Below are 16,677 nucleotides of genomic sequence, written 5' to 3'. Positions count from 1 at the left end.
TGATGGACGCAATTCACAAACAAAAGTACTTGCAATGGAAGTACTAGGAACCACACAAGAAGAATAAGATCTAAGGCCTTCCTGCTGCCCCAGAGAAGCACCTACATCCGATGAAGTTGGCAGAGGAGCCCTCTGAGTAGGGACTACTCTAGTTGGAGAACGTGTCACAGCGGGAAGCGTTTCCAAGCGTCACGTAGGCGAACGCTTTGCTAAGACTCCCCAGGCTGTGAAAGGCACTGGAGGTTTAGCTGGATGTCTGTTTGAGGAATGGTCATTCTCATCATCAGGTCCAGTATGGGGGCGTTTGGAAGGTCTGGTTGATGGGCTATGCGCTGATGGACTGTGCGTGAGCCTACCTCTACCTCTAGACGAGGAACTTCTAGACTTTGATCACGAACTCGCGGTTTGTGATCGTGAGCGAGATGTTTGTAAATGGGAGTATCTAGCTCTCGTTTGAGAACGGCGTAAATGCCTTTCTCGCGAATGTGAGCATCGGCTTCGCGAATGTGAACGTCGTTTTCGTGAACAGTACCCTCGCGAGCGTGAACGCCGCCCTCGTGAACAGGAGTGTCGTCCTTGCGACCGTGAGTGCGAGCGCCCTTCTTATGATAGATCGCAAAGATCTAGAACGATAGCGTCTGGACCTAGGTCCAGACTTTGCTCGTGATCATTTACAATGGATCGCGAGACTCGTCCTCGTGAAGAGGAATGCCTCCGAGGAGAGCGTTGAAACATACGGTCTCGTGAGCACAAGGCTCTAGAACGTGAGTGCCTTTTAGAAGAAGAGCGCTAATATCGTGATGACCTACGATCCGTAAGATCTTCCGATCATTGTGAATGGCGATCAGGGGAAGAGTTTACAGAAGGGAGAGGCAATGGCGATGCTCGTCCTTTAGCTCTGCTGGTGGTAGGAGCGCTGGTCCCCAAAAGATCTACATCTGCAACCTTCCTGGATGACAAGGTCCCAGGATGGAGAGAGGGTTCGTCGTCAGCAGTGGGCCGTTGGAGAGGCGAACTTGAGCGATCACCTCGTCCATACGTGGAAGGACCAGGAGAGGGTGAAAGATGGACCTCGCACAGTTCCAGGGCGTGAGATGTCGACGGCTCCGGAGAAGGGTCCATCCTGGTACCACGCTGAAGAAGCCACAGCAGCTTCTCCTTCGAAGGGGGTCCTGAAATCCCTAAGGACGACCACACGTGCAACAAATCTGAAAGGGAGAATGGCTTGTCAGCAGCTGGAGGAGAAGTTGCTCCACTAGAGGAAGCAACAACCCCTCTAGTACCCCAGGGTTTCCAAGGAGTTAGTCGGTCTGCAATCCTACTCGATCGTCCCTCGGAAGAGCGCGAGCTAGAAGGAGCAGAAAGAGATTTGGGGGTGCGTGAAGAAGAACGCGCTTCCCTCGTCTCTGAGGGAGAAAGATCATGCTTCGCCTTCTTCCTGCACCGCCCAAACCTCTCCCATTAGGAGGTAGGACACTCCCTACACTGCGCAGTGCAAACCCTGCTTGCAGCGACGCCCTTGGCATGAAGGACACGGAGGAGTGGGTCGGTCTCCAACGAAGACATGAAAATACTGCACACGGTACCCTCGCTCCCTAGACATGTTCGCATGAAGGCGAGCATAGAGAGAACACACACACCTGAAAAGAGCAAAATTAAAAAGTCTAATGCTATGTAGGGAGAGAGATGACATGTCCGATCTCTACCGAGCCAAAAGAAAAAGCGATGTCTCATTGTTGTGAGAGTATACAGTATATAGAGGTGGGTGGGTATCCCCCAGCCACCCCCATCCTACCTGCTCAAACGGTTAGGCAGGGTTGCCACCTTGCAATTAAAGTCTAATAGCTATCTTTCAGCTACGCTGAAAGTTAATCCACATAAATATCGGAAGGTTTATTAGTATGGAACTAGGAAAATTTATGATTAAAAAGTCATGAATGAAACTTTAAAAAGACTCCTAATCTTTTACTCAAAGTCTATAAATCACTGAAGCAGTGTTGTAGACTTAGTTGGTAATCATGCAATAAGGAATTAGCAAACATGCAAAAATAGGATACAGTCAGGCCTCGTTAATTGCGGTTTCTTGCTTTGCAGTTTCGTTTTTTCGCGGCCAAGGAAAAAAAAATTGTGATGATTGTTTACCCAACATTAACAATTTTATTTCTAATAGTTGGCAACAGCATTGGGATGGCCAAGAACAATGTAATACCTATTAAATAAAAATTCTCAAAAAAACTGTAATAAAATTCAAGCTGGGCCATGATTTCAAGTAGCCCGCGCTTCTTTACACTGGAAGCGCTGTGCGCCACTACCTATGTCTACACCCAGCTGGTCTTAGCTCTCTCTGTACAGTATGTATCTATTTACGGTGGCAAAAAATTGCAGCTATATTTGAAACAAACTGGATTTTGATTAAACTGGTGTTTCACTTCACTGTAGCCAATAATAATGCATGTAATATTCACATTTTAGTATTATATTTATAATTAAAAACATAGCGAATTATATTCTCATGCATTGTTTACATTTAAATCAGCTGATCAAATCTGCACAGTCCATCCCACTGATATGACCATTCACTTTCACAGAATTACCTCGCTGATATAACCTGTCATTCATATTAGTGTGATACTTCCTTCACATTATTATTGTCCTTCACTTATTATTATTATAACCTTAATCCTTTTCCCAATTCCCTCCCAAATCCCTTTCGTACATTTACTTTGCTCTCCCACACACATCTACAACGTATGTTTCCAACTCTTTTGATTCTCATTATTTTCCGCAATTTAATTCTTCCTCTCTTTTCTAGCATTCATTTGCCATTTTCATTTTATTAATCATTCTAAACTTCTTTCCTATCCCTCATTCCACGTATTCCCATTCCTATTTATCATTCCTTCTTCTCACATTTCCCAAAATCATTGATTTCGCTAATGTATTTGAATTAGCGTAGATGTGGTGGAGGAAATGTGCAAGGAGAAGTAACTTGGCCACTCCCCCATCTCGTCTCTGTCATATTGTTTCGTCCTTCTCTCTCCCTGCTGTTTCCCTTAACTGTATCCAATAATAATGCATGTAATATTCAAATTTAAGTATGGTATTTATGCATATTAGCATTATATCCCCTTCACTTATTATTATTATAACCTTAATCCTCTTCCCAATTTCTTCCCAAATCCCTTTCGTACATTTACTTTTCTCTCCCACACACATCTACAATGTATCTTTCCAACTCTTTTGATTCTCATTATTTTTTGCGATTTCATTCATCCTCAATTTTCTAGCTTTCATTCATCATTTTCATCTTATTAATTAGAGAATATGAACGATTTGAAGTTTTCTGTCATCCCGACATCAAATAAGAGAGAACTAATACTGTAATGAGTTATAAATGCATTATAAGAAAATTATGATACATTATAACAAATCGGTGCTTATGTAATACTATATTAGCTATATATAGTAGATGTTTTGAATAAGTTAAGAAATAGTATACACAATACTCTTTGTTATTGATTTGCTAAGACGACTTGTAACCTACACCACTACGCAACTTACGTGTTGTCTCTTGCGCAGTATGTTACTGTATACTCTGTACTTTCTTAAACAGAAATACAGCTTATTTTATGAACTAAAACCTTAAATATCTCGATAATAATTGTTTCTTTTAAATGAACAAAAAAAAACTGCATTCAATTAATTTTCAACAGCTGATTCTCTCTCTCTCTCTCTCTCTCTCTCTCTCTCTCTCTCTCTCTCTCTCTCTCTCTCTCTCTCTCTCTCTCTCTCTCTCTCTCTCTCTCTCTCTAAATATTCAATTTCTTTTCATAAGCATTATTGCATTCTAGAAAATTATGATTATTTAAATAATTGATTGTGCTTTAATAAAACATCTATGTAGTTTTGTTTTAAATTTTGGGTGTATTTTATCAATCTTAAGTATTTTGCGTGCCGTGCTCAGATCAGCTGATCTGATCACAGCACCCAAAATATTTAGATTGATAAAACACCTGCAATTTAAAACAAAGTAAATAAATATTAGAGCACAATTAACTATTTAAATGATAGTAATTTTTTAGAATGCAATAATGCTTCTGAACAAAATTGAATAATGAGAGAGAGAGAGAGAGAGAGAGAGAGAGAGAGAGAGAGAGAGAGAGAGAGAGAGAGAGAGAGAGAGAGAGAGAGAGAGAGATGCAATGCTTTTGTTTTACTCAAGAGAAACAATTATATATCGAGATATTTCAGGTTTTATTTTCTAAAATAAGCTGTATTTCTGTTTAAGAAAGTATAGATATACAGTAACATACTGCACAAGAGACAACACTTAAGTAGTTGCATCATGCTAGCAGTGTAGGCTACAGTCGTCTGAAGGAAAACACCGAACATTTACAGTAAGTACAGTTAAGCTGTACTGTAGTAATATTACTGTACATATATTACAGTAATATACACTACATTATCAATGAGTATTAGGTTACAGTACAGTATTACTAGATAGGAACAACATTTGCGCTACAAAACAGTAAGGGGGTGATGACAACTCTGTAAACTTTATCTTAACACAATACTGTACTGTAACCTTACTGTATCCAGTACGTATTGCACGTGTGCAAATGTTCTCTAAACTGTACATATGATTATAAACTGTTGTAAAAGCCAAATTAAAACTATTAGGCAGTACAGTATTTACTGTGTTAATCGTCAGCTCGTGCACCTGCTTGTGGCAAGGGCTGAGTCTTTTTAGGTTAGGAGCTAGCCCACCATAGTGTAACATTTATTCGCGAGTTTTCGCTTATCGCGACTTTGTCTGTAACCTAACTATCGTGAATAACGAGGCTTGACTAGGTCAACTGTTGGGAATGTAAAACAAAGTGTTTATGCTTTAACCCAGCTAATTTTTTTTTTCTTTTTCTCCCGTATGTAGTGACCTTGTCTGGAATAAGTGTGACATGTAAAATATACAAATTTTAAGAACAACTGTTTTCAAGAAACTATGGTAAAGAAAAAATTGTCTCATATTGGATAATGTCTGTGTAGTTTTTATTCAGGTAAACAAGTTTTATGGGCCGGCAAAGCAAGAGATGAGGTTTTCAAATGAGTGCTTTGGTTATATTCCCTAATAATGGTAGCACTGTAATATAAAATTAGTACTGTATCGCTTATTCCACATAATTTTTATTTCTCGTAAATTCATTTCACTCCTATTTTATTGGGGATTTCCTTTATTATTAATGTCTTATGTGATATTTTGGAGTTGTATATATTTTTTGTATTGCCAAGTGTTTCTGTCTTTTATAAAAGGTTGTAGACATGTATTAGAGGTTAGTTGATTTATTCATCAGCAGTTGATTTGCTCTTATTTTTTGTATCAACAGAAATGGTAAATCGCTTGGCACAGCATTTGAGAATATTAAAACCGGGCCAGGATTAGCATACTTCCCTGCAGTTTCTTTGGCTTTGGGAGAGAATCTTACTGTCAATTTTGGAGCAACACCCTTACGCTATCCCCAGCCGGGTTATTTCCCGCTTGAATCACCGCCCACCACCGAAAAAGTGAAAGCTCGGAAGTGTATTTCATGGCTCAAAAATCTAGTTCATTTGTCTTTAGTTCAACAGGTATGGATTTTAAAATACTTTCTTTCTTTTCTGGTGGTTGAAATATCTTTTAAAGAATGTTTTAGAGATTAAGATTCAAAATATTTATGTATTTTGATATAATTTACTTAAGAAAAAGTAGTCTTAGCAGATGGAAGTTAAGGAGTTGTGGGCATTTCTCATGTTGGTTGTAAATGGATAATCATCATCATTTACTATCTGTTGTCTGAATATACCATCATATGATCAGTTTATCTTTGCTATAACTCCTTAGCATTTTGATGCAATTATAGAAATGAACATGTAAATATTGAAGGTTTCTTATGGTCATTTAATCATATTCCAATATATTATAAATTTGGTTTCTTCATTTTCTAATTCAAGAACTTCAGCTTTTACGTGTCTGCATTTAGTCTTTCTGATCTATTCATCCATCTAGTATCATGTAAAATCTCCATTTTCAATTTGTAAACTCCAATATATCTGTATATTTGTTTTTCCTTGTTTCAGCCTGGGGAATTACATCTACTGGACGATCATTTGGGAAGTACCCATAGGATTACTTGCTTATTTATTGTTGCACAACATATTGCTACACATTTAGGTCCATTGTTAATAATGCCGTATATAGTAGAAGCATGTCTTGTTCCTGCACTAGCAGAAATAGCGGAGGTTACACCTTTATCGTCTGTTGGATATCATCAAGTGCACCAAGAAATGAAAAGATCTTCCAATGGCCTTAACTTAAGAAAGGCACATATACTTTTTGATTTCCTCATGGCTTCTTTGGAAGTAAGGAATAAGTAATGTTTATTTTTCTGGTTATTATGAAATAGTTTTGTACACTGCAGCAGTTGCTTTAATTTGTTTAAATATTGAAGGCAATTGGGGTGATAGTTTAAAAGCTACTAGTAATACTGTGTTTCCTTGATATTTACTTTGCTGTATTTTCACAGGATCATGAACTCATGAAGTGCCTAGAAAATTTGATAATCTGCCTCTTGACGGGGCACAAAGAGCCAGCAGAAGATATTAACTTCCGAGGTCAGAAATACAACCTTTGTCTTTTGTATGTTCTTCTCTCCCATGATCGCCTTAGGAAATACTGCCTGAACAATATACTTTTTGATAAAGTCAGGTATGATGTGCTAACTTTAATTGTTACCAAAATTTTGAATGTTTCCGACACCAAAGACAAACCTTTCAGCCCACCTTGGAGATATATCTGTATTTTGGCGACAGCTATAACTAGCTGTAAAACTTTTAGCATGGTGCAACTACCCTCCGCTAGTTAGCGGGGAATAGACCAACCACCCTGCTTTACACATGCAGTAGTCAGCACGTGCCACTTTTTATTTCGTCTTGGAAGAGAACTGACATTCTTAATTCTTCTTTGCTTTGAGTTTAAAAACCATTAAAACCAACTGACCTTAAAATTATAAACTTTCCCTTTTCCTCTTGTATGTAAGAGTATGTGCATTTCTTATGGAGAATGCCAATTTGTCCAGTGTTTTCCCTAGTGTTAACTTGGGCGCACAAGAATGGAATCCATCTGCTCTGTTACCTAGACGACTAGTTGATTCTAGCAGACTCGATGGAAATTCTTCTTTATCGAGACAGGGTTCTTGACTTTTGCCAAGATTTATGGGTCATGCTAAATCTTGAGAATTCCTCCCTGCTGCCAACTCAAATTCTGGTATACTTAGGGATTAACATCAACACAAATCTAAGCAAAGTCTTCCCATCCTTAGCAAAATAGGAGAGAATGAAGCGAGCAGCAGAACCATTTCTATCATTAGAAAAACTGCTAGCACATCTTTGGCAGAAGTTACTAGGTCACCTCGCCTCTTTAGAGGCCCTGGTACCCAACAGTCATCTTCGTACTCAAACTCTCCAGTGGCAGCTGAAGACCTGGTCTCAGTTCAAGTGTCCTCCAGACCTGCTGGTCCACAAAGGGAAGGGTCGGAGCAGAAGAGAGACCTGAAGTGGTGGGTATCAGATAATAACCTACTCAAGAGAATAGACCTCCTCTATCCTCCCCCGAAATTGATGCTCTTTATGGATTCATCAAAAGAAGGGTGAGGGGCTAATCTGTTGCAGCACAGGACCTCCAGACTTTGGTCCGAAGCCCAACACCACTGCCACCTAAACCTCTTAGAAATGAGAGCACCCTTCCTAGCTCGCCAGCACACCAACACTCACCAGCGCACCTGCGCTTTCCAGCTTGACAGCGCTCTCCTGTGTATATGCACTCTCCCACACATCAGCGCTCTCCTGCGCTTCAACGTTCTCCAGCTCACCAACGCTCTTTGGCGCATCAGCGCTCTCCAGCTCCCAAGTGCTCTCCTGCGCACCAGCGCTCTCTCTTGCACCAGCACTCTCTCTTGCACCAGCACTCTCCTGTGCATCAGAGCGCGCTCTCTTGTGTCAGCACTCACCTGCGCACCCGCGCCCACCTACGCACCTGTGCTCGCTGCATACCAGCGCTCTCCGGGGCATCAGCACTCCCCGGCTCACCAGCGTCATCCAACGCACTAGCGCTCTACAGTGGAACAAGTTTCTCTAACTTCAAGGAAATTTCTCGTTCAAAAGGAACAGGAAGGTAGTTGTTTTGACATGTCACCGTCGCCCCATTCTCCTCCCCTTAAATGCATTACAGTGCAACCACCAGGGAAAGGGCTCCACAGAAGGGTTCAAGGTACTGAAGATACCATCTTTGAAGGCGGACCCACCGCATCAATGATAGGTCAAGACTCCTCGCAGGGAAGCTTGGATCCCTTTCTCTTCAGGAGGGCTTTCTGACAGTGCCACCGTCATCAAGCAGCATTGGTTCAGTGCCATGGTTTGAGTAGTTGTGCAAGCTTTAGGTCCTGCTTTTTCATCTTGCTCTTCTGTGACCTTGCAACATCCTACGACACCAGCAAAGCTCCGGCAAAGAGCCTCTGCTACTTCTCCCCTGAAGAGGAAGAGAGGAGTCTCAGATGTGGTAACATCACCTAGGGGGAAACTGACTCCTGTTAGGCTTTCCAGACCTGTCCTTTCGGACTCTCCCTTTGGTCGATCCCATGGCTCACCTTTTCCTAGGGAGACTCGCATGTGACGGATTTCCTCCCTCCCACCTTCGGAGGAAGGTTCTCCTCGCACAGAGAGCTCTTCACCTCTGGCGGAAGTCAGGAAGTACAACTGTAATCGGTCTTCGATGCTAGAGTCCTATTTCCTTCCCCGTAAGGAATCGAAGGACTCTAAGACTCTGCCAAAGTCCTCTTCAAGGACCTCCAGGCCTGCAGGAACTACCAGTCACTCTAGGGATGTTCACGACCGAACCCGAGAGGAGCTCTCTGGGGTGGAAGAAGGAGACTTTGCTGCTACTCCCACTTCAAAAGGGGAGCAGAAAGAGTCAGAACATGCCTTTTGGCAAGTCTTGACTCTCATCAGGGTACTTAACGTGTTTACTGACCCGGAGATTCCCCCACGAGAGGGCAAAGAAATGGTCTTAGATTGTGTCTATGGCACTCAGAAGACCTCAAGACTATTGCAGCCTTGCCCTTGTCACAAGGGCTAAAGAGTGCCCAGGCAAAGATAGTCCAACAGCTCTCCCATCTCTCCTCCTCTCAACGTCCCGGCTCTACCGTCAACCCCTCGCGTCCAGCAGAGGAGATGCTTTGAGGTCTTGGATGAGCCTCGTCCAGCTCTTCCACTCCACCACTCTCTGGAAGAGCTTACCTAGGTGGTCTGTCTTGAGAGGCTCTCCAGCCGTCAGGTCTCTTTCTCGGCAGCTGAGATCCTCAACCTGGCAAAGGTCACGAGGTATGCCCAGCAGGCTACTTCGTGGCTTGATCTTTGGTCGGGAACCCTGGGATTCCTGGTACAGACCAAGGATTTTCCAAGGAACGTACCAGGAAAACTATGGAAACTTTCCTTCTCTCAGTCACCCGCTCCATCGAGTTTCTTGCCCATCAAGTCCCAAACTTGAGGGCAAACACCATCCTGAAATGTCGAGATGTGGTGTCTGAGAGATTCCTTCAGCAGGTCCCAAATGGTGAGATAGCTAGGCTCAGGAATGGCTATCTAGAGCAGTGGTTCTCAAACTTTTCAGCCCGCGACCCCCCAAACGATATTGCTAGAGGCATGTGACCCTCGCCTTTCCCCGAAGTGCTTCTGACACACACACACACACACACACACACACAGTACATGCCTATGCCCCGAATCATAAGAACATAATAACAACAAACATGATAAGATAAATGCAAAAAATATACGCATTATAGAGTTAACTAATTTATTACTTGTAGAAAAAATCACAATCTTTAAAGACAAAATAGGCAAAGCAATACAGTCTATTTAAATTTATAGAATTAATGTTAAATCCGTACAGGCACTCACACTTTGCTAACTGCTTCAAGAGAAAAAAATAAGTATGAAATTAGAATTATACCTTTGTTGAAGAAAGCTACTGCAGATAGCATAAATTATGTCAGTGTTTGTAAACTTTAGCACAATAAAGAAAAAATTACTGGTATCTTTATACCAAAATTTAGATATTCAGGCTGGGCTTAAAATGATTAACAAAATAATTATAGCGTTTGACTTGGGTGCTGATATTACAAATTTTCTGAAACCTAAAATCAGCTAATGATCTATAATTCTCAGATGAGACAGTATACCCACACAAACATCCAGTAGACTCAAAGCTATTTCATACCCTTTTGGTTTCAAAATCAATATTTTGGAAAATTTTGGAAATGTCTGAGATAATATTTTTTTTTTCTTTTTTTTTTTGGCTTTAGAAGAACTGTATGAATTTCTTGTGAAATAATTACTTATTTAGTAACTGTTAAAATAAAAGTACAATATTCATGGAAGTTTAATGACAATGATCAATATTTAGGCCCAACTATGGGGCTCCACTAGCAGTGATTAGTTAATTATATCCCTATTCCACAGTGAAAACAGTATTTACACAGGCCTAAGTTTATCATGAATAACTAACATCAATTAGTGAGATACATGGGCCTGCTTTTTTGAGCACAGTAACTCCATCCTGGGTTTGATACCAGAGATGGCAACTCGGAGATCATCCTCCACCCTGAGTCTTGATCGGTATTTGTTTTTTATATAAGTCAGTGCCGAAAAAGTCTTTTCACATAAATAGGTTGATCCAAAAGGAAGTAATACATCCATTGCTGCCATGGATAATCGTGGATATTCCCTTGCAATTGAAATCCAGAACTCATCCAGTGGGGTTGAGCCAAACGATGCCTGTAAAGTCCGATCACTGGAGAGCTCCAGCAGCTCATCCTCCATGTCGGATGATAAGTGATCCCCTGTAGCAGTGAATGGTTGCCGTATCCAGTCATATTGTTGTGGGGTTGTCTCTTTTGGGAAGTATTTCTTGAAGTGGTCCACAAGACCTTGTAGGTGAGTCGTGATCATTACCTTCACGTTATCGACGCTTAATTCATTCTCCGCCATAAATTCTTCCACCTCAGGAAACATTTCAACACTGCCCCCATCAACTCGCACAGCCCATCGTTCCAGCTTCCTTGTAAATGCATCAATTTTGTCAGAAAGAATCAAGATGTTCGTGTTTGGGCCTTGTAGTGATAAATTCAGCAGATTAAGTCTTTCGAATATACAAGACAAATATGCTAGACTTGCTAACCAGTCAGGGTCAGTCAGATAGTCAGCAAGTTGGGACTCAGATTTGATCAGGAACAGGCGCACCTCATCTCGTAGTTCGTACAAGCGGCTGAGAACTTTGCCTCGGGACAGCCACCTGACTTCTGTGTGGAACAACAGTGCTTCATGCTCCGAGCCCATCTCATTGCAGAGTGTGGAGAACAGCCTGGCATTTATGGGACGTGTTTTGATGTAATTTACTATTTTAATCGCAGTTTGAAGAACACTGCTTAACTCTGGATTGAGTGCTTTGCTAGCAAGAGCTTCCCTGTGAATAATACAATGTGTAAAATTTACGTGAGGTGCCACTTGTAAAACTTTTGCTTTAAGTCCTTTCCTCTTACCCAACATTGCCCCAGCACCGTCTGTGCACACACCAACACACTGGTCCCAAGACAAGCCCTCCTTTTGTATTTTGGTGTCTAGCTTTGTGAAAATGTCACTACCTGTATAGGTCCCCTCTAGTACAGTGCAAAAAAGCATGTCTTCTTGAAGTTTTCCACCAAAACTGTATCTAATGAATGCAAGTAATTGTGCAGAATTTGATATGTCTGTCGACTCATCTAGCTGCAAAGCATACTTCTTTCCCTTAACCCTCTCAATCAGCTGACACTTAATGTCATTTGAAATGTCATTAATTCGTCGAGTAATGGTGTCGTTAGACAGCGGGACTGTTTCCAGCTCACGGGCCATCTTATTACCATGCATAATCCGACTCATAGTCACTGCACCAGGTTTCATGAGGGTTTCCCCAATGGTATGTGGCTGCTTGGACTGTGCAATTAGGTATGCTACCTCAAATGATGCCATCTGAGCTTTGGCAGAGGTGGTGGTTTTCTGAGCTAGCACTTGTTTTTGACCCTGCAACTCTCCCTCCTTTCGACGGAAAAATTCTATTGGTTTATCAGCATGAGAAGGATGCTTGCTTTGCAAATGCCTTTTCATTTTCACAGGCTTTAAGCTTTCATTTGCAAGTACTTCTGAGCACATAACACATTGGGGGTACTGCATCTTATCAATGGTAAAACTAGTGAATCCGAATTTTATAAATTCTGCTTGATATTTCCGAAGTTTGGGTTTGGATGATTGGTCATACTGGGAGGTCTTACCCTTACGTTTGTCTTGCCTTTTATCTATATTTGAAGTAGAACTGGTAGATGGTAGTTCGGAAGGAATCTCATCAGTTGTTTCTGAGACACTGTTGTCAGTATCTGATGTTCCTTCCTTGTTTGCAGTCCTACGAATTATCCATCGCTCCATGTTGCTTAATATGTATATAGCTTGCTATCAAAAATTGTCCCTAAACACACACGAGGCAGCTGTGACTGAGGAAAGACTCACCGTTGACTAACTCAACTCATGTGCCGTCTTGGACTGCTGATAGTAAATGCCATATTGATAATCAGATAGATAAAATATCAATTAATTGTTATTTAAATACCAGATAAATTTGAAAGTATGTATACTGACATTTAGTTTTAAGCATCACGTAATCTGAGACCCTGAGTATCAAGCAAAAGTCAAAATTTTACTGTAAATTGGTGATGCATTGTTATTAAGCATCTGGCAACTGGTCACGCTCATTCACTGTGCGCCAACGGAGCTCAGGACTGGAAAACGGACAGGTACTGAACGTGTACGAGTGTAAATTGACAGTGAGATGGGGAGGTGACATCTCGGTTTTGTACAATGTTTCTAGGAAATGTAGGTAAAATATTGGAACTATTGCAAGTACATTGTATAATAAAATGTAATGCGTGGAAAAAAATTATGAATAATAGTTTAACACTATCAGTGGCTAGATATATAAATATATTATATTTATTGTTTTTTTTTATTTGCTTATCAACTAATCAGTTACTGATTTCATCAGTTGATTTATTTATTCATTAACTAATCTATTTATCAATCAATCAGTTTATTTACTTATCCATTAATTTTTTACATTTTATATATTCATTTAATTACTTATTTTTTCATTCATTTTTGTTTGCATTTATCTATAAATGTGTTAATTCATTTATTTATCTATTTAACTATTCAGCTATTTACTTATTTTCCCTTTTGTATATCTTCAATTTATTCGTTTATTATTTCATAATTACTATTGTATTTCTTTATATGTTTAGTTTGTTTTATTTAAATATTATGTATTCATTTACCCATACATGAAAGTCCATCAGCTTTAATAATTTTGCTTCGTTTTTTATAGTTAACAGACTCGTTTGCTTAAAGGGGAAAAATAAAATGACAAAATATGAGTAAGTTACGGCAAAACTAGTATGCTATTAGCGAGGGAATATCCTACTCGTATGAGAATCACGCGGACTGACGGATATACACCCTTGCTCAGAACTGTCAAAAATAGCAAAAAAAAGACGTTTATGTTTGATAAATCATACCTTCCAAAACTAATAATGCTAGCTTAAAATCAGTGACACTACTGCATAGAAACTTAGTCCCAGCGCAGCAGTGGGGGAATCACTAGTGTGTAGTATTTAGTTTAGTTTTTGCAAAGGCCCATGGTGTTACTATTGTCCCACCCGGCTCTCTTTTCAGTGTTATTCTTAAAGATGCGTAACAATTCGTAACTAGTTACGGTAAATGACAAAATATAAGGTGTATATATATATATATATATATATATATATATTTGTTGTACTAAAATATAAACATTTGGTTTATTATTGATTTGAAATATTTTAGCAGAATTATTATGATTTAGCCTTAAAACTAAAGTTGACCATAATACTATTTTTTGCTTACTTATATCTATATTTTCTTAACATCATCTCGCGACCCCCCCAAAAGCATTTGGCGACCCCCAGTTTGAGAACCACTGATCTAGAGGGTTCCTCGCTTTTTGAGCCAAAAGACGTGGAACTCGCTGCTGAGAGATGGAGGAAGTCTCACCAGGACACCCTCCTCCATAGGGATTTGACATCCATATCCTATAAACCACCAGCTCCTCAGCAATCCTTTCCAACCAAGTCCTCGAAAAACAAGACAGCAGCAAAGTCAGTGGTGTCTAAAAAGCCCTTTCCGACCAAGGACGGGAAAAGCACAAAGTCCTCCAGGGAAGGAAAACCTCCTAGAGGGAGCGGCCTAGACAGCTAACGCTAGAATAGGCACTCTCCCCACTTGTCCACCAGTTGGGGAATTCCTACTAAGTTGCGGGGACAGGTTGAAGCAACTCGGGATCAAAACCTGGACAGTCTCCGTGATTCGTTGATGGTATTGCATCCTGTTCACAACATCTCTCCCTCCCCTGATCAGGAATCCAGTGTCAATAGACTCCTTTGCGATGGGATCAGCAAAGGGGCTAGCCCTCCAGGCAGAAGTCTAGACCCTGTTGAAGAAGAACGCTCTCCAGGAGGTCCTCGGCTGGTCTCCAGGCTTCTACAGTCGACTCTTTCTTGTGAAAGAGGCATCTGGAGGCTTGAGATCAGTCATTGACCTCACAACTCTGAACAAGTTTGTCAAGCAAACTCCATTCAGCAAAGGAGACGGCAGACATGGTCAGACAAGCGGTAAGACCACAGGACCTAAAGGACGCGTATTTCCAGATCCCAATCCATCCGTCTTCAAGGAAGTGATGAAGATTCAGCCTAGACAACAGAAAATAACAGTTCAAGGTGCTGTGCTTCATTCTTTCCACAGCATCTGAAGTCTTCACCAAAGTGTTCACCCTAGTGTCATCGTGGACACACAGGATTGGTATCCGTTTCCTTCATTATCTGGACGACTGGCTAATCCTAGTGGACTCAGTGTCAACCCTTCTTCAACACAGAGACTAACTTCTGAGGCTTTGCGAGGATCTGGGGATCATGGTAAACCTCGAGAAGTCCTCCCTGCTTCCTACGCAGAGACAGGTATACCTAGGCATGATAATAGACACCAATCTCCAGAAAGCCTTCCATCAGACAACGGGATAATGAGGCTGAGAAAGGTCGCAAGACCCTTTCTCAGACAAGAACTACTTCCAGCCCAAACGTGGCTACATCTCCTTGGGCACCTTTCATCTCTGGTTTGTCTATTTGGCTTGCCTAGTTCCCAATGGTCACCTCAGGATTTGATCTCTCCCATGGTGACTCAAGTCCAGGTGGAATCAGTCCTTCGACTCCCCGGACATCCTGATCCATGGGAGCAGCGGAACAGAGGGACCTCGAATGGTGGGTGTCAAACGAGAATCTATGAAAGGGAGTGAATCTTCTCGTCCTTCCCCCAGATTTGATGCTTTTCTCAGATGCTTCATAAAAACGGTGGGGGCCCCATGTGCTGCACCACACAGCCTCAGGCCTCGAGTCAGAATACCTCCACATATGTAAATCTGGTAGAGGTGAAGGCCGTCTTCCTGGCCCTTCAACAGTTCCTCCAGTTCCTGATGGGCCACTAAGTGGTGGTGATGAACAACACCGCACTAGTGGCTTACATTAACAAACAAGGAGGTACTCTTTTGCAACCCCTACCCCATCTAGCAGTAGAGATACTGAGGTGGGCCAAGATTCACTCGATACCACTATCAGCATGCTTCAATCCAGGCAAAAGGAATGTGCTCACCGACAACCTGAGCAGAGCATCTCAGATAGTGAGTACTAAGTGTTCTTTGAATCATCTAGTAGCCAACAAAGTCCTGACTTTGTGGGGTTCTCTGACGGTGGATCACTTCGCAACGGGCCTGAACTTCAGGGTCCCGTTGTACTGCTCCCCAGTCCCAGACCCCAAGGCTCTGGCAAGATGCATTCCTACACAGGTGGGACAACATCAACATCTACGCCTTTTCCCCTTTCTGTGTGATGAGGAGGGTACTCAACAAGACCAGAACTTCGGTCAACTTCTCAATGACTCATAGCTCCTCTATGGCATCATGCGGAATGGTTTCCGGACATGTTGCAACTCCTGATGGAATCTCCAAGAGAACTCCCTCTATGACACGATCTACATAGACAACCACATGGTAACATATTCCATAAAGCTGTAGCGTCGCTACAACTTCACACCTGGAACCTATCCAGCATCTCCTCACTCAGAGAGGATTTTCGCAACAAGTTGCAAGCAGGATGTGTGGATGCTAGTGGAAATCATCAACAGCAGTCTACCAGGCAAAGTGGAAAGTCTTCTATGGTTGGTGTCGTGGAAGGAGTATCTCTCCTCTCGATGCCACTATTCCAGCAATAACGAAGTTCTTTGTGTATTTGCGTGAAGAAATGTTCCTTTCAGTCTCGGTGGTGAATTCACTCGGCTTTAAGCCTCGCCCTTAGAATGAATGTAATGGACATTTTCTCATCGCTAGAACTTTGTTTACTCATACGGAGCTACGAATTTACCTGTCCTCAGTCTGAAGTGAGACCTCCCCTGTGGAACGAGGTTCAAGTTCTCAGGTCTCTAAAGATA

At 41.5% G+C, this 16,677-nt stretch overlaps 1 protein-coding gene across 1 annotated transcript in view; it reads left to right on the top strand.

Moving 5' to 3' along the window:
• Positions 1-16,677, top strand: part of LOC137655775 (E3 ubiquitin-protein ligase RNF123-like) — a 233,307-nt gene that overhangs the window by 97,680 nt on the left and 118,950 nt on the right. Inside the window, exons 8-10 of the mRNA XM_068389912.1 lie at positions 5,382-5,622; positions 6,112-6,393; positions 6,558-6,739. Of these exons, the coding sequence (XP_068246013.1) occupies positions 5,382-5,622; positions 6,112-6,393; positions 6,558-6,739 (705 nt within the window). The remainder of the gene's footprint in view (positions 1-5,381; positions 5,623-6,111; positions 6,394-6,557; positions 6,740-16,677) is intronic.

The sequence above is a fragment of the Palaemon carinicauda genome, chromosome 16, assembly GCF_036898095.1.
Source record: "Palaemon carinicauda isolate YSFRI2023 chromosome 16, ASM3689809v2, whole genome shotgun sequence".
NCBI classification, from domain to species: domain Eukaryota; kingdom Metazoa; phylum Arthropoda; class Malacostraca; order Decapoda; family Palaemonidae; genus Palaemon; species Palaemon carinicauda.
The sequence above is the reverse complement of the archived record's forward strand: the minus strand, read 5'-3'. Positions and strand labels throughout refer to the sequence as shown.